Raw genomic sequence first — 19,218 nt, forward strand, 5'->3', positions numbered from 1 at the left:
GTTTCTTTTAACGCGAGACTGATATATGAAACGAGTCATCGCGTGCCACGACACAGCCACACTGAGATCAATAAGTAAATCAAGTCTGTGTAATAGTAAATTTGAAAGAGAAAGAGAAAAAAATTTATAAATGAGAAGTGAAAATGAAGATGGAGCCAAAACTACGAGCTGTATAATCAATCAGGAGGCTGAAAGCGTAGTTCTTGCTTCAGTCTCACTTACATTTTTGTCTTTCTCATATCACGGCATCTAATGCTTCTATTATATAAAAATTAAAATTGAAAAAAAAATTTTTTTTAAACTCAATAAACTTACTTTTAATTTTTTATGAATTACTTTTATTTCATTACTTTGTATTGTTATGGTGAAAATACTCATTAGTATTGATAAAAATGGTATTATCAGTTGAGTCATCTTTTTACTGATGCTGCAAAAGTTTCACCTACAAATATAATTTATAAATTATTTTATTAATATAACAGAATAATTTTTTCAGATTGGGAAATTTCTTTGAAAAAGTTAAGCAACTAAGATATTAGGAGAGACCTAGACATGATGGGATTTTCTAAAGCGAGTATCCGATCTGGAATTTCAGTGTTAAATTAAACTTCCCTCCAAAGTGAATGTTACAAATTTTTTCAAGCTTACACGGAGAAAAAAAAACAGTTATTATTGATGCGCAGAACAGTAATGCATTCAATGTAATTTACAAAATAACCAAATATCGTATAAAACCATACAGATTATTCTGACCGCAGCGAGTATTGTCTCTTATAGTGATTAATGTTAAGCACATGACGGTAAAAACTACAATAGTTACTCTATCAATGTCAATTGTTGACCTTGAGGAACAAAACCACAATTTTTTCTACTTGTCTCTTTATTTTATTACAGAATCATGAGTAGTGCGTACTTCACTTCAGTGGTGACTGCCTGTCCCAAACACACAAACAGTCGTACTGCGCATGTCTTACTATAGAATTGTCCCTCACGAGACATGCGCAGTGGGATTGTAAATGTGGTTATTGCGATAAACAGTAGTCGTAACAGTGAAGTACACACTGACAATATTCACAACTCTGTAGTAACATAAAAAGATAAGTCGAAAGAGTTATAGTTACTTTCCAACAGGAAAACGATTAATATTTGTAGAGTAACTACTGCTGTTACCCCAGGAACGTGCTCAGAAGTAGTTACTACAGTTCGAAACAGTAATCATTGCTGTCATAACAGTAGCTATTGCCGTTATAAGGGTGATCTTTACAGTTCTATAAGATATAGTGGTCCCAACGAAAACTTGGGATTTTTTTCCCACCAGTTTCTTCCCCCACCACCACAGTATGAGAATGGACGCATGCGTCATTAAATGTGCGCATGTGCCAAACCAACATTTAAAGGATAGAAGAAGAAACTGTGGTGGGAAAAAATCCCAAACTTTCATCGGGACGACTATATTCAGTTACTTTATATATTATTCTTTAAATAAATTGATAATATTAAAAATTACTTATAAAATTACAATCCATTAAGTCTAAATATATATGAGTATATAATTAATCTTTACTTTGTCCCACAAACTAAAGTTATCAATGATTGCATTATATCTAGTTTGAAATTCATAAACTACCGCAACTAATAATTCTGAGTGATAATAAATTTATACCGCCTAATTTTAAGTATCATTAGTTCTTTAGTATAAAATAGTTTCTATATTCTTTACAAAGTAACAACTTTATTAAACTTAAATTGGACAAAATGAAACGAATAAGAAAATATATAATACAATAAAACTCAAGAAAATAAAGTTATTTATAACCTTTTAAGTAAATTAATAATTGTAACGACAGTAAAACAATTAATTAGTAAGAGCACTTAAATATTTTTCAATAATATCAACTAGGTTAATAAAATAAATTAATAATGAAATTTAAATTTAATAGATCTAAATGATTTAAGTGATAAACTGAATAGTTAGTTATGTATTGTGTTTTAAATAATTAATTTAAAAGTAAAATAAATAAAAAAGTTTGTTGAGATTATAAATCATGAACCAATAGAGTAATAAGAAGTAGAAAGACGTAAATTTTATACTGGTGTAATTTTGTCGCGTCGCAATTTGCATTCTCTTAATCCAAACTCCCTCTACTTTTCGTTTCCTCTCTCGTTACTCACACTATTTTTACTCTTTATATCCACCACCCCCACTCATACCCACACACACATACACACGCACACACTTAACATTGGGAAATTAAAAACGTCCGATCGTAAAGCTTGAAAGGTGAAATATTGTTAGTGAAGTACATTGAATTATAATCAACTCTTTTTAATATCAAATAATAATTCTTTTAAATAATATATAAAAATAAAATTATTATTCATAAACTAGATGCGTGATGTTATTTCCATAAATTTTATTCACCAAATTTATGTATTTTTTTTTTAAATTAATTAATAAATAGCTACACAGAAAAAAAAAAATCTCGACTGAAGGTAAAAATTTTTGATTCAAGAAAATTTTTTTGGAGACTTAAATTTTCTCAAATTAAGTAGAAATCTTTTCCGACCAAGACGAATTTTTTTTAATTAAGACAAATTCTCTTGGCTCAAGAAAATCATGACTTGGTTCCCGAAAACGTTTGTCTTCAAAAATATCTTCTTCACTCAAGATAAATTTTTTTCTGTGTAGGATGGGGGGGGGGGGAGAGCAAAAAGAAAGTTTTAGGAAATACCATAAGTTTTCGGAACTCAAATATGCTAAATCTTTTTTTTTTAAGATATTCGAAGTGAAGAGAAAAAATTTTCAGCTGCAGTTAGAAAAAAAATTTTTATTTTCTGCGGGCAAAATGGGGTACCTCCTAAAAAAGGTGAAAAAAAAAATTTCTTGAATTTAAATAAATTTGATTAAATTTAATTTTATTGTAAGTACACGAAAAAAATTTCACATAATTATTGGATGTAAAGAAAAGACCCCATTTTGACCTCTACCCCTTTCTCTAAACATTACAATTTTTAATAAAAAAAAAAAAGAAAGAAAAAAGATTATGGAGATTATAAAAGTATAAAGAAAAGAGATAATAGTAGTCTGGTTTACTCACTAAAGACTCAAATAAACGTTATATGCACTACTGTAGTATGTAGTATGTACTACTCAATAGTTGCACGGAAGTTGTGCGCGCCCATAGAAATCTTTGTGAAGCTTACGCTTGATTTCACCCGGCTGGTTCCTTGCGATTTTTCGATTTCTTCATGTTTAGAGAAAATACACAGAAAAATAAAAAAGTATAAGAATGATAGAAATCGATCAGTTTCTACTCGTCATTCTTTGTTTGCTCGACCTTTATGTTTATCGCAAAACTAAAATATTCTTCTACCACAAAGTGACAAGTTTCAATTTCACAATTTACATCCCACAGTTTGTGCAGTTGCAAATTATTATTATTTTTTTTTTTTTTTAAATAAACCCAAAGTAATTCAAGACTATTAAGACAATAAAAAGTTTTAATTACTTCTGCTAACTACTTATTTGCAGTAACGAATATTATAATTTTATTGGCTACAAATTACAATAAAAACTAAGTCGACGTTATTTAGTTAATTATAAATTTGTAAAATAGTTAATTATTTGTCATCATGACTTGTAAATAAATAAAAAAGTATAAAGTAAATTTATCATTTGAAATTAATTAAGAAATTTTTATACTGTAGTGTTTAACTCACTCTGTCTCAGTATTTTATTTGAAATATTTTATTTTGATATTCAAAAACGGAAGTTTAAAAAACAAGTAAGGTCGGAAAAAACTTAAATTTACCTTGAAAAGTTGAATAATGGAACGATATATTTTTGGGTTCTCTTGTAGGTAAGATTAGGGTTATGAAAAAGGGGTAAGAGGTATTTGTAGTCGTAGTAAAAAGGTAGTGAGAGAGATAAAAGATAGTAAAAAACGTTTTGGGATTTAGGGTTTGTAGTTGGTGATGATGGGACGGGACAAGGATAATGTACCGCGTAAGAGCCATTAGGTTATTAAAAACGAGATGCTGGAAAAATAGCAAAGGAAAAGGAACAGAGGGAGACTGCCCATGAAGGTGCTATCCACGCGAAAAATTACCCATCTCTGTTTACGTTTCGATGATAATTTTTTATAAAAAATATTAACTTCTGAGACACTGAGAGCTCGTTCGTTAAAAAGGAAAAGCGTATGGGGAAAAAAAAAAAATAAAATAAAAAGAACATAAATATTCGAAAATTTTCAATAAATACCAGCGATATATTACCGTGAATCGGTAGACTCTCTATATCTCCTCCATCCAGTCTAAAACTCATCGAAGAACGTTAAAAAATAGTTCGAAAAATATAAAAAATAAAATATAGTAAATAAAACGTGTATACTAAATATGGAGTCTTTTGTGGTTAACCGTTAGGAGACTTTGAGAGATTGTTTTTGTTTTGTGGCTTTATACGTTATTCAATGCTTTTTATTATTTTTAAAAGCTAAATCTATATATGTATACTAAATTCTTTTTTTTTTTTCTTTATTTTTTTTACTGGCTGGACTAATTAATTAATTTTTCACATAAATAATAGCCCGCGATTCTCGCATACCGCGCGGGTATATAAAAATACCGTTTAACGGTATTTACGAATAATGAACAAAAAACATATATTTTTTTCTCATAAACCACTAAATAATGATAACAATATAAAATATGAATTCTATGAGTACATAACATAGCAATTGAAAAACAATTATTGATTTTTTTTTAATTAAAATTTTAATTAAACATCTAGTAAAAGACCTAAGTACAATAATAATAATAACAATAAAATTTAATTTTTTTTTTTTTTTAACTTTTAGTAAACATAAAGTTGAAATTGTATTGTGCGTATACTTAAATGGAATGAAAATTAAAAATTATAATTAAATAAAATTAAAATTAAAAGTTGTATTTGTGTTTGTATTATATACATATAGTAGAGCTTTGCAATGAGAGAATAAGAGAGGGAGAGAATGAAAATGAAAACAAGTAATGTGTAAAAGGGAGAATTAACATTGTCAAAGCATTTGGCTGGTGATTAGACGTAAAGTAGACGGAAATTATTGGACTCGTACAATGAAATTATTGGACGAATTTAGTTATGATGCTTGCAGCACACGCCCGATATATGCAAACTCGCGTACTCTCTCCCCCTTATCAGACTCTCCTTCTCCATCATACTTTGCTCTTTGTCGTATTTCTCTTATATACTCTCCCATTTATGCTTTCTCCCTTTTCAGTATAAAGTGTGCAAGCTCGTACATAAATTTCTTGATACCACCGCGTGTACTGCTTTCGCCCTCTACCCCCTCATTCCCCCTCCATATACTTGCTAGCTATATCGTGGAAAAGCGTATAAACGTATACGGTCTATAACCATAATCATCATCATCCAGTAATTTCTAATATTTCTACAGCTATTCCATATCAGATTCGTTAATATTCAACGATCGCTAAACTATACGATTCTAGTGAATATTCAACTACTGATTGATTTCAATCCACATCCATTTTATGTATCTAGCTTTCGAATTCGAGTTTAATCTCTAAACATATGACGACATTGTAAAAACACTATAATGAATTCAAAAGATAATAAATATTCAATATTTTTCTTTACTTATGGAAATATCAACATCTAATTCATCCACTGAGAAAAAAATTTTTTCCTGACAACCAAATTTTAGTTATGACAACAAAATTATTTTATTGCCCATTTCCAATCATATATTTGATGGTTTTAACTAAATATTTTATAACCCACCAACAAAACGAATTATTAGAAACTATAAAAAATTTAGTAAAGATAATTACGCGTTAAGTAGCAAGCATAAAATCAAATTGATTAGCTGTAGAGTTTATAAAGTAGTCATAATGAAATATATGAGTGATCATTATAGAGAATGAGCTATTAATAATAATTGAATATTATTTTAAAATGACAGATTATTTATTTAAGAGTTAAATAAATGCATATTTAGAAACATAATTTCGTTCTTTGACACGTACTTCTTTTCGTACTATGACAAAAATTATTCAGGAAAACCATTAATATTAAAAATTAGTGTCATAGAGTAATCCAGGATACCCCTATATTACTATCAAAAATTTTCAGCGGATAACCCGTCCCATAAATGCTTCGAGCTGGGAATATAATAACTCTGAAATAAGTTTCTTACCAGGGACACTACAAAGCTGTGGGCGCGATCTAGTGGCGAGCACCGAACTACTCCCGCTGCTGCTGCCTAGCACCATAAATTTTAAATCTATACATTCAAATATCTATGTATCAACCTCGAACAAATATATATATTTATTCTAAATGAATATATTTTTTTGTATCTAAGTAATATTTATTAGAGTTAATATAATAATATTTTGCTTTAAATATTTGGATTTGTTGGCACTACAAAATAGTCTAGTTGTACATTAAATAAATATTTTCTTAACTTTACTAAACAATTTTATTATTTTAGAGAGAGAAATATTAATGTCAACTAAATAGAGTCTATTAAATCATTTGTTAAAAATAATAAAATCCATACTAATTTATATTTTTTCATATAGAGTTGTTACAAAAATATCTATTCTATTAATAACACAGATCATTAATAGACTCGATTGTACAATTAAGTAAACGTCATTATTTATAGAAACTACTGAGTGGAAATTTTTCATATAATTAGAACAATATAACTTGTTTATATAAATAAAAATATTTAATACATTTTATCAAAAAAAAATCAAGAAGACGCTTGACCTTCTGTAGGCCAACCCGAAAACTTTTCCCAATTCTCTTGTCTTTTTTTTTTTTATAAACATAAATGTAAAGAAAAAATTTGGCGTGTTCAATTTTCCAAAAGTACGTGATTTCTTAATGTCTTTATTTTTTTCGTATAATCAAGTTTAAGAAAATTTAATGTTTACTGCCAACTGAAAAATATTATATACATTTTTTCACTATAAACGCATAAATTCTCACAGTTAATTAAAAAAATTAATTTAGAAAAAAAAAAAAAAAAAAAAAAAAAGTAAATAATAAAAAATCTTTCATTTCAGAGATGTAAAAATAGATGAATTTGAAAGAGAATAAAAGGAACATAGTGTGACGAGAGTAGTGCATACAATGTAATAGGTATCCCAGTGGTTGTTAAAAAAAAATAGAGCGAGAGTGATAGGAAAAGAGAAAAATATAAGAGAGTAAAAGATATATAAGTGGGTGAGTGAGTGAGACGAAAAATGTAAAACTGCAACGTCAGCAAAACATGGTACACAAAACGCACGACGACGTTGCTTGGATTTAGCTCTTGGATTTAGCTCTTGGTGTACAACAACCCGTTGAGTTACGCAAATGCGCAAATGCGCAAGAGAGAACAAACGAACGCACCAGCGAATAGTAGAATACAAATCTAGAGCGATACGAACAATACCCAGGAGAGTTACCGGCTTCTAATTGAACCCAAGCTTCGTTTCTCCTCTACTTCTATATAACTATATAACTATATAGCACATATATACAAATAGCTTATAAGTATAGTGTATAGTGTATGACACATAACATGTATGACTTTATATATATATATATATATTATAGTTAACTCCTTTATATTTATTTTTTTTTCCCCTAGACGTCTAATCGTCCTGCACAGATGCGTGCCGCCGTGCCATAGTATTTTCATTTCTCTCGCACTTGGATTTAATTCTCTTTCCTTCTCATTACATTTCCTTTCCTTTTTCTCAATTCACTCATCACAAACAAAGTATACAGGACCATATACCACACGGAATAAAGTTCTAGTATACGTCCATACTGTGTTTTATAAACTTCTCTTGCTCTCCTTGCTCTCCTTGCTCTTATTCCTTATTTCATTCCACCTCTGCACATGAACCTCTGCACATGCATTTAATGAGAAAAGTTTGACTATGTTTAACCCACTTAAAGAACTGCGATTGCATTTAAAAAAATGGATATTTTTTTTTGTACACTCATTCGATGCGAGTTTTAAAATTATTTAATGTATATTATTATTATTATTGTTATTATTTTGGCCATCAACTTGAGTTTTATGTTTAAGTTTAAATTTAAAAGCGACATTAAAATTACTTTTAGATAGAATTTTAAAGATTAATAAAGGTGTTGAGGAAATTATAAAACCTGAACCTTTGGGAATTATACATCGTCGAATCGACGAGTAAATTATTCTTTTACTATATATGAGTCACTAGGGGGTAAAACGTTAAAATGCCAACTCGAATTGTTTACGCAGTACGTATCGTCCCAGCACGTGGTAGTTCTTCTCCTATTTTTTTCATTTATAACCAAGGGATAGAGAACACTTAACTGTAAACCAACACCTTCTGCATGTTCCTGCATTTGTAAAAAATAAAAATAAATGAAAAAGATAAGTTTTACTGTTGAACCTAATCTTACCTAAGTATCCTAGAATTATTTATAAAATTACTTGGAGGATTCATATAAAAATATGTACTATCACAGATAAAACCAAACTTTTTACATAAACTCTTTTTTATTTTACTTTTATATTTTATACACAAATTTTCATTTTTATTTTAATAAAATTTATTTAGGATTTTATTCATTAATTTAAAATAACCTGTCCTTAAAAATACTTATAGACATTTATTTATATTGAGATAAATAAAAATAAAATTATTAAAAAATGTTGTTAAACATTTATATTAGCAGGAAAACATGATATTGTAGTAGCAGAAGAAGAAGAAGAAAAAGAAAAAGTTGAAAGTGTGTTAAGGATAAGGGAGTTTGAGAAGTACGATAAGCACTTTACTCGGAGCAGTATCTATCAAATATAACCCTTATGCTTGGCACAGTGGCTCGCGGTACACCCCGGGGATTCGAACCGGGACAGGACAACCTTATGGAATTTATACCGCGGACCTCGAGGTTGCCCTTTCGATACTACTCCTACTATACCTTACATTTTTCCCTGTTCATCGAGTGTCTCCCTCTATTATGTCCCCTTTTACTCCCTCAAGATAGCCCACTGCTATCATTTATTCATGCAGCGTTACACGAGAAAAAGTTACTCCAAGTACCTCATAAACGTTTAGTCTTGCTGCCTATACCAAGAGGACTCTTCTTTTAGCTCTGAATTCACCGGGCTTGCACTTGCCGTCGATGAGTTTCATCCTTTTCTGTTCTTTTCTACTCTTGTGCATCCGCTCAAATATCCTATTTGAGTTTACCATTCAGCTCAATAAGGAGTTCTTTATTAATTTTCATTTGAATAGTTCTTCTTTTTCCACTTCGTCAAAGGGCAAACAAAAATTTTAAACAAATATATACTCAAAAAGAAGTTTACTAATGCTTTTAAAAAATCATCATTTCGAGCATAATTTTAAAATTAGTGAATTAGTATGAATTAATTATCGATTAAATTATCACACTGAGAAAAAATATCTCTTCGAATCAGTTTTGTTAAATTCTGTTAAACTAAAATTTATTGGGAACAACTAAATTTTATTACGTCAACATAATCTATTTTAGAATGAATATATATATATTTGTTCGAAGTTAATAAATATATATTTGAGCCTAATAAATATTTACCATCAGAAAAGGCAGTTGTCACTACGCTAGCCAACAGCAGCGGGAGTAGTTCGGTGTTCGCCACTAGATCGCGCCCACTACTTGTAGTGTTCCGGATAAGAAACTTATTTCAGAATTATTATATTCCGAACTTGAAGTATTTATTGACCGAGTTTGCCGCTGTTAATTGGCAGAGAGATATTACATTATGATATTAATGTTTCCCTGAACAATTTTCGTCATAGTACAAAAAAAAAAGTACCTATCAAGAAAATAAATTATTTTTCTAAATATGCATTTATTTAATTGTTAAATGAATATTCTGTCATTTCAAAATAATATTTAATTATTATTCATAATTCATTCTCTAAGGCTCAATAATATATTTCATAATGACTACTTTATAAATTCTACAGGTAATCAATTTGATTTTATGCTTGCTAATTAACGCGTAATTATCTTTACTAAAATATTTTATAGTTTCTAATAATTTTTTTTGTTGGTGGATTATAAAATATTTAGTTAAAATAACCAATTATATGATTGGCAATGGTCAATCAAATCATTTTCTTGTCATAACTAAAATTTAGTTGTCAGAAAAAAATTTCTTTCTCAGTGCAGCAATTTTTTTTTTCGTTCTTTTCCTTGTAATTAATTTAACAGTTCTGTTTTTTTCCTTATTACTATTAATATACATTGTTTATCTATTACACATAATTACAGCGATAGTGAACTTGTCAAAGCTCCCCAGCTCTTATCGTAGGAATTTGCTCATTTTTGTTACGTAAATTATATTCAATATTAAACGGAAAAAACATTTGTAAAAGAAAACTAAAACTTAAATATGAACTATACACATTATATTACGTTGTTTTACTGTTTACAAGACAACGACATGAATTATAAAATAAAAATAATTTTTTTCTTGTTCTCTTTGATCGGTTTAATAGCAGGTGTATAGAATACAAATTAATGTTATAGTTAATTAATATTTAATTAATAGTGAAAATTGAAGTAATATAAATTTCAAATAATTTTTTGTACAGCCTGGGACTATAAAGACGTGGACTCGTGGAAAAAAGAATTTCCACAGTGTGGCGGAAAACAACAATCTCCCATAAATCTTGATCAAATAGATCTATTCGATGATACAGGAGAAAAATTAAACTTCCAGAGTTATCATATTCGACCTGTGAAAATGACATTATCCAATAACGGACATACGTGTAAGAGTAAAATTTGTTTTTTTTTAATTTTAGTAATAAGTAATCAGGAAAACAGATGATCCTGCGAGCCAGCCCTAAAACTTCCCGTTGTTTTCGAGCTCCTTGAGCCTTGAAATTTTTTTGATTTTGCCAAATTTTTTGCTATCGTCGTGCTCTGCTCTTCTCACGTCAATGACCAATTTAGGATCCATTGATATTTATTTGAAATTGATCAATTTTTATAAATTTCAGTAGAATTGAAACCAGAATGGGATGACGCATACGGCCCACCCACTGTCACAGTACAAGGTATTGAATATCAACTTCAATCATTACATTTTCATTGGGGTCTGAGTGATGACAGAGGAAGTGAACACATTTTTGTTAATGATTTAAGGTTTCTATTTTAGCTTTATTATCAACTAAATAATACAAGATATTTAGCACTGCTGTTGTTTATTTTGTATATGTAATGAAAAACATAATATAGAACATCACTGGAAATGCATATTGTTCATCACAATCCGGAATTCGGTGATTTCGATAACAAAAATGGAGATGCAATCCTTGTCGTTGGAATATTATTCGTAAATTTTATTGACCATTTAATTTCAATTGAAAATCGTCGACGACTTTCTTATTTGTTCAATTGTTAAATTTAGGAAATAGGAAAATATTCGAATGCATTGTGGGAAATATTAGATTATGCTTACGCAGTTCAAGAGCCAGAATCTGCAAGTGTTGAAATAGAACCATTTCAAATTTCAGACTTTCTCGATGAAAATTCATTTGATTATTATATTTCTTATACTGGATCTTTAACAACACCGCCATGCACTGAAGGTGTTACATGGATTGTATTAATTCCATCAATAGAAGTTTCTACCTCACAGGTTAATATCATATTTAAATATATGTAAATTTTAAAAGATTTCATCATGTCTATCTAACCACCGTACGGTAATTCACCAATTTTAAACTTACAATTAATCTTCTCAATAAGACAATTTATAGATAAATTGAGAAAAATACAGATAGCCCTAACTGGGATTCGAACCCAGACCATGTCGGTACCGCTCCGAGTGCTCTAGTAGTTAAGCTATCCGGCACTATACTATATTCCGTTCAATTTTATCTATAAGTTATTGAGCCACACCGTTCATCGTATGGTAATACACCAATTTTTAAATGTAGTGAAAGTATAATCCATCGAACCGACATGGTCTAGGTTTGAATCCCAGTTCGGGCTATCTATATTATTCTCATTTTATCTATAAATTGACTTATTGAGAAGGTTAATTGTAAGTTTAGGTTTCACTATATTTTAAAATTGGTCAGAAAACACTATGTACGGAGAAAAAAACTAGTAACCATTGCTACACAGAACAGTAATGAAGTCAATATTATATACAAAATAACCAAATATGAATAATCCTGTCGCAGTTACAGGACTAGTTCTGTGGCTGCAACAGGACTGATCTTGTAGCTGTAACAGCCACAAATCATTCGTGTTGCAGCAACATCTATTTTTTTTCCGTGTTGTTATTACTACAGTTTGAAACAGTACCCGACCGGCATGAATGTCAGATAGATTTCTTTTTGATATCATAATTTACTTAGATAACTTTATGATATCAATAAGATGACTTTCTGACATTCATGCCAGTCGAGTACTTATTGCTGTCGAAACAGTAGCTATTGCCGTTATAAGCTTGATCTTTACGAGTATATAAGATATTTAGTTATATTTTGTATTATATTGACTGCATTACTGTTCTGCACAGCAATAGTTAATGTTCTTTTTTTTTCGTGTAGATATACACCTAATATTAATATACTGTTTTTTACTCAGATGGAAATCTTTCGATCCATAAAATTAAACCATGAGGATGATCACAATAATCGTCCTGTTCAACCAATTAACGATCGAACGCCGGGAAAAATAGGTTTCTTGATCTATGAACAAAGCTGGTTTGTAAACTGGAATGCGTGGTTTTTTTTCCTACCTGAATTCAAATAAATTAAAATAAATTTTAAAGTGCGTTAAAACAAAAAATGCCCAATTTGTCCGAAAAATTTATTTCCACGAATCCATGTCTACTATCACTAATTTAAGTTTATTTAATTGCTTCTAAACCAAAATTTACCAAAGAAAAAATTTTTTTCAAAGTTATGTTACATTTTCTGAGTTATTTAGTATAAAAAATAAAATGAAAATTTTGTAATAAACTTGACCCATAAATTTCAATAAATTTATATTCAACATTTCAATTAATTTTGATTTAATAATTGATTTAACAGCTATCTTATTTACACTGTTGGTGTCAATATTTAAAAACGTTTTTTATCTGATAAACATATAATTACAGCGCAAGTAAACTGGTTAACACTCCACCGCTCTTGTTTTTTATGCGAATTTGTAACACCTTCATTACACAAATTATATTCTGACATCCAAACGGAAAAAATCCTCAGTAAAAAAAGATTAACAAGTGAATATTGAGTTGGTGCTAGAAATTATATGTTATGTGTAGAACGTTATTTAAATTTCCAAGAGATAACAACATGAAGTCTATAAAAAAAAAATTTTTTTTCTTAATCTGTTTGATCAAATCAAATGCAGGTAAAAAATTCTAATGTACTTTTAAAATTTTTTACTCAGTAATAATTGAAGGAAAATTGATCCAAATTTTGATTGACGGTTATACAGCCTGGGACTATAAAGACGTTGATTCGTGGAAAGACGAATATCCAAAATGTGGTGGTCAGCAACAATCTCCAATTAATCTTGACGAAATGATATTCGATGATATAGGAGAAACATTAAAGCTTCAAGGCTATAATATTCAACCCGTAAAAATGACAATATTAAACAACGGACATTCGTGTAAGAATAAATATTATTTTTTCGATCATATATCAATATTTATCAGTTAATTTATTTAACAACAGAGTCAAAGTAGTTGACAAATTTTTTCGATAAAAATAGTATATCACACACCAAAGGAGGCAAGTAGGGCATTCCAACCCACGTGTGTAATTGTCTAACAAATCTGCACCTAAAAGCTTAAATTTTTACCTCTGTTTGTGGGAAGCATGACGCATGCGCTAATTTTTATCATTTGTTTACTTATATAAGAAAAGAATGACTTTCTTCCTCCTAAACAGAGGGCAGGAATTTAAACTTCCGGTGCAAGCATGATGAAAAACGAATTTTTGACCATTTCGTCGTGCCCCGTTTTCTCTACGTAATCGAAAACTTCAGGGTTCATAAATAATATTCGTTTTAATTAATCAATTTTCATAATTCAAGTGGACTTGACATCAGAATGGGATGTTTTATCTGGCCTACCGACCGTCACAGCCCAAGGTATTAAATATGAACTTCAAATGATACATTTTCATTGGGGTGCGAGTGATGATAGTGGAAGTGAACACGTTTATAATGATTTAAAGTTTGTATTTTAATTTTACCATCAACTAAATAATACGGCAATAGTATAGGGGAAGGAGGGGCAAAACGGGGTACTTAAGGAAATACCAAGTTTTCGAGGACTTAAATACGCAAAATCTTTGTGTTTTTAATGATAATCAAAGTGAATAAAAAAAAATTTCAGTTGCCGTTAAAACAAAAAAATTGTCACTTTTGCAGGTAAAATGGGGTACCCCCTAGAAAAAATGAAAAACAAAAAATTTCTGCATATTAAATAAATTTGATTGAATTTAATTTTTTCGTAAGTAATTTACATAAAGGAAAATTACATTTTACACAATTATGGTATGCAAAAGAAAAAAAAAATTTTTATTGGTTTTTATCATCAAACAAAAGCCATTGACATTTTTCGACTGACACTCGATTTTTGAAAAAGTTTAACAAAAAATATTTAAAATAATGCTCAACTATATTTACAAAAGTGATTTTGGAATGTTTAAAAAACATTTAAAAAATAAATTTTTTTTTTTTATAAAATTTTCGGGGTATGCCGTTTTGCCCCCCCCCCCTTTCCTAATAGATAACTATAAGATTGCCTTCGTTTTGTTTTTTTTTTTTTTGTATACGTAAATAATAAAATAATATATAATAGAACACCATTGGAAATGCATATGGTTCATTACAATCCGGAATTTGGTGATTTCGATAGCAAAAATGGAGACGCAATCCTTGTCGTTGGAATATTATTCGTAAATTTTATCTACTACTTATTTTTAATTGAAAATCGTCGACGACTTTCTTATTTGTTCAATTGTTAAATTTAGGAAATAGGAGAGTATTCAAATGCTTTGTGGAAAATATTAGAGAACGCTTCCAAAGTACAAGAGCCAGAATCTGCGGAAGTTGAAATAGAACCATTTCCAATTTCAGACTTTTTTGATGAAAATTCATTTAATTATTATATTTCTTATACTGGATCTTTAACAACACCGCCATGCACTGAAGGTGTTACATGGATTGTATTGAGTCAAACATTGCAAGTTTCTGCCTCGCAGGTGTTTATATTCATGAATCAACACTCTAAAATCAAGTGTGTTACAGGTGTATAATATAGTATAGGGCCGGATAGCTCAACTGGTAGAGCACTCGGCGCGATACCGAATTGGTCTGGGTTCGATTCCCAGTTCGGGCTATCTATATTTTTCTCAATTTATCTATAAATTGTCTTATTGAGAAGGTTTGCATGTTTAGGTTTCCACTATATTTAAATCACTTAACACACATTAAATGTGTTCTATGTTTAAGGCCATAAACAAAATTATAGTTTTTTGTAGTCATTTAAAACACATTTCACAGTGTGTTAAATATCTATAATAGATTGCTTCTGACGTTTCAATGTTATTCGGCAAGTGTGTTAATTTCGACTAAGTGTATACACACTTGGTTTTAGAGTGAATTTACGCTATCTGTCTATGTATTTATATATTTAATATTGGTGTACAATTTTTCATTATAGATGAAAATTTTTCGATCCATAAAATTAAACTGTGGTGATGATCACAATAATCGTTCTCCTCAACCAATCAATGATCGAAAACTGGGCAAAATGGGCTGTCTGACATATTAAGAAAGCTCGGTAGTGCGCTTGAATATACTGATTAACTTTTGTTTTTCACCTGTAACTTAATAAATAAATTTTCGATTCTGTTGAAAAAAGAAAAAAAATCTAATTTTCTTTCATAAGACAACAAAATAGCGGGAGAAAAGTAGAACATTTCAACCTGCGTGTAGAATTTCCTAACATGCGGATTAAGACGTCCTAATTTTCTCCTTTTGTGAGTATGCTATTTTTTACCGGATCTGCATCTCAGAGTTTAAAATGGTGTTTCTGTTTGTGGGATGTGTGGCACATACGATAATTGTTATAATTCGTTTTCTCATAAGAGGAAAAATTTACTTCCTTCCCGCTAAATAGGGCAAGAATTTGAACTTTCGGTGCAGGTATGGTAAATTTGTTTTTATATCACCCGAATATCTGATTTTAAATGATCAATAGTAAACTGTAAAGTCCTCGAGAACCATTTTCATACAAAAAATTTTTTAATGTAATTGCCGATTCATAAAGTTATTTTCTGCATCATAAAATAGCCAAATATGATGGGAAGTTAAGTAAATAATAAAAAAATAGTAAAAAAAAGGTTGTTTTTTACGACAACCGGTATTCAAAGTACATCACTGAATACGGAGATAGAAAAGCAGACAAATTATTACGGCAAGCGCGACCACGAGTGAAATAGCTCAGTACACTGTGATATACGATGTAGAGACAACATACTTCGTGTAAGACACTCGTGTAAATTTTTTTTGTTTTTATTTCACCGCAACAGAAAATAAAAATATCTTAGAGTAAATCCTTGGATCTACACTGACATCTCGTAACCGATCTTACGACTGGATTTCGATTTCACCCTCATACCAATTTATTTTTCCTGTTACTTTCTCTTTTTTATTTTCTTCATGTATCCAATCCTTTGATACTATGAGTACCCATATGTGACAATATATTGTCTTCTCAAAGTATTTTTTTTCTATTTAACTGGTTAACAACTTAATTTGAGTTAAAATTTTCAAATAATTATTTTTGTTAATAATCATTTGTTTTAAATTGATATAAAAGTAAAAAATAATTCAATTGATATTTAATATTTTCAACAGTTGAAATGTGTTGACCATGCAGTGGCTATTTCTCGACAATCGATCGTGATGTCACGTTCGCCTCGTTTCATTTCCAATCGAATTAACGTCTGTCAAATGACATTTTTACTTCTATCTAACCGGGATTCCCAGCAATCCACTGGCATGAAAGCAGTACACATGGATTCATTACAAAAACATGTTTATATTTACAAACAATGCTTTATTAATACTCGTTTCATTATATTATATCTTTTACTGTTAACTAATATTATTACTTTTAAATTTATTCAATTTATCTCTCTTATATTTTATATTTTTTTATTGTAAAAAATTTGCGCAGTTAATTCCGAGTGGTTGATTTTTTTTTTTAATCCTTTCGGAATATAATTTACTTTGAAGGAGAGTCTTACACAGAAAAAACAGTTAACTTGGTTCAAGAAAAATAAAAAATTTGATTCAAAAACTTTTTTTTGGTTCAAGACAGTAAATTCTCTTGCTCCAAAAAAATGTATTTTTGAAGCGAAATTGAAAATTTCTTGGTTTAAGAAAAAAAATTCTTGGCTACAGAAAATAAGTCATCTCTTGCCAAAAAATCAACGTTTTGAACGAAAAAAAGTTTAACTTCGGCCAAAAAACTTTTTCTTACCCCAAGAAAAAAAATTTCTTACTTCAAGAAATCAAAGTTTTGAACGAAAAAAAGTTAACTTGAGCTAAGAAAAAATTTCTTGGCCCAAGGAAAAAATTTTCTTGCTCCAAAAAATAAACGTCTCGATTGAAAAAAAAAAAAAAAAACCCTTGGGCCAAGAAAAAATCTCATGGCCCAAGAAAAAATTCTCTTGCTCCGAAAAATTTCTTGCTTAAGTGAAAACAAATGTTGCTTGGGCCAAGAAAAAAAAAATTTCTTGCTCTAAAAGTTTGCTTCTTCAATAAAGACTTAAATTTTTCTTAGTCAAAAATGTATTCTCTCTCCGACTTGGTGCAAGTAAATTTTTATTTTCCGAATCGATAAAAAAAAATTTCTTGAATCAAGAATATTTTCCTTGATTCATGTTAACTGTTTTTTCTGTGTAGAATAATTAAATTATTACTAATACATAGTGAGATTAGGTCTTTTATTTTTTGACATTCATCACCAAACTCAACGCTCAACTATCACCAAATTTTGCGTTACTCGTCACAAATTTAATATTTTTACCACAAATATATCATTTACTTACCACAAATAAATTGATTTATTTAGGAGAAATATTTCTTTTTTTCAGTGTGTGATAAATAACACTTACATCGTGTTAAAAGTCCACCCCCCCCCTCCTTGATGTTTCACACTGAGAAAACTGTAGAAAGTCCTCGGTGCCATTTTCACACCAAAAATTTTTTACAATGGATATTTTACCCGAGTTAACACATATTAATTATTATTCTGTCCTGTTTTTCAGCAAATCCTATGACTGTTTGGTATTTTTAGCCGTTTTTTTTTTTCTCAATTTCTTTTAAATTCAACGCATCTTTCATACTTTTATTCAATGTATTTTTGAGTAGAAAAATGAAATAAAAATCTATATAAATGCGCGACTAATGAAACAATTTAGTGGAGTTGTTTTTTTATAATACTATTATTAGCAATCTAATAAGTAAAAAAATAAAATAAGAATAAGAGGTTTCGTAAGCTATCTGTAGTGTGATCCAGGGAATTCCTCGGGGGAAAAAGCATCAACGAATGGTCGAGCACATCTAAAAAAAAAAAGAAAGATAAGGCAAAGATGGAAAAAGTAGAAAGTCGCGAATATCCCATCTTATGGTGATCCCATGGCACACGTATTGCTGGAAAAGTACGACTCATAACTCGAGCACCCCTCGTGCAGACAAGGATAAAAAAAAACAGAAAGAGAGGAAGGAGAAGAAGAAGAAGAAGAATGAGAAGGTGACTCTTAATGGTATTAGATATCACTGTAGAAATACCAAAATAGGCCAACTGTAAAACTTAAGTAAATAAAAATAAAAACAAAGAATAAGAATAAAAAATCAAGTTCCATGTTTAGTGGAACTAAATGAGTGACTAAAAGTAAAATAAAATGAAAAAGAAAAAAAATTAAGTATGATCGGTAGTAGACATGATGTCTTGTAAAATTTGTTGAAAGTATAAAAGCACTGAAGCGGCTGTTAAATAAAGCAAAATGAAGACTGAAGTCTAGGAGTAGTCGCCGGAGGGGTGAGCACGCCGAAGAGGCAGATTTTAATCCTTGTCGTGTAAAAGAGACGAGTAAAAGAGGAAGGAAGGA

At 29.6% G+C, this 19,218-nt stretch overlaps 3 protein-coding genes across 8 annotated transcripts in view; 2 read left to right on the forward strand and 1 right to left on the reverse strand.

Annotated features, from left to right (window-relative positions):
* LOC130669953 (protein PFC0760c-like) overlaps positions 1-19,218 on the reverse strand; it is a 34,311-nt gene that overhangs the window by 6,715 nt on the left and 8,378 nt on the right. For 4 of the 6 annotated variants that reach the window (XM_057473118.1, XM_057473122.1, XM_057473117.1 and 1 more), the window contains exon 4: positions 316-442. In XM_057473118.1, coding sequence (XP_057329101.1) covers positions 316-414 — 99 coding nt within the window. In that variant the 5' untranslated portion in view covers positions 415-442. Of the gene's footprint in view, positions 1-315; positions 443-4,261; positions 4,440-19,218 lie in introns of those variants that run through there. The other 2 variants (XM_057473119.1, XM_057473121.1) reach the window with 2 other exon arrangements.
* On the forward strand, positions 10,165-13,044 carry LOC130669954 (carbonic anhydrase 2-like). The gene is made up of 6 exons (XM_057473125.1): positions 10,165-10,557; positions 10,651-10,830; positions 11,062-11,206; positions 11,300-11,396; positions 11,472-11,702; positions 12,662-13,044. Exons 1-6 carry the CDS (start codon positions 10,449-10,451, stop codon positions 12,827-12,829), a joined length of 930 nt encoding a protein of 309 aa, XP_057329108.1. The 5' UTR covers positions 10,165-10,448; the 3' UTR covers positions 12,830-13,044.
* On the forward strand, positions 13,197-15,955 carry LOC130669955 (carbonic anhydrase 2-like). Its single transcript, XM_057473126.1, has 6 exons — positions 13,197-13,432; positions 13,520-13,696; positions 14,123-14,264; positions 14,895-14,991; positions 15,067-15,297; positions 15,759-15,955. The coding sequence occupies exons 1-6, from the start codon at positions 13,336-13,338 to the stop codon at positions 15,867-15,869; spliced, it is 855 nt and encodes a 284-aa protein (XP_057329109.1). The 5' UTR covers positions 13,197-13,335; the 3' UTR covers positions 15,870-15,955.

The sequence above is a fragment of the Microplitis mediator genome, chromosome 6, assembly GCF_029852145.1.
Source record: "Microplitis mediator isolate UGA2020A chromosome 6, iyMicMedi2.1, whole genome shotgun sequence".
Taxonomy (NCBI): domain Eukaryota; kingdom Metazoa; phylum Arthropoda; class Insecta; order Hymenoptera; family Braconidae; genus Microplitis; species Microplitis mediator.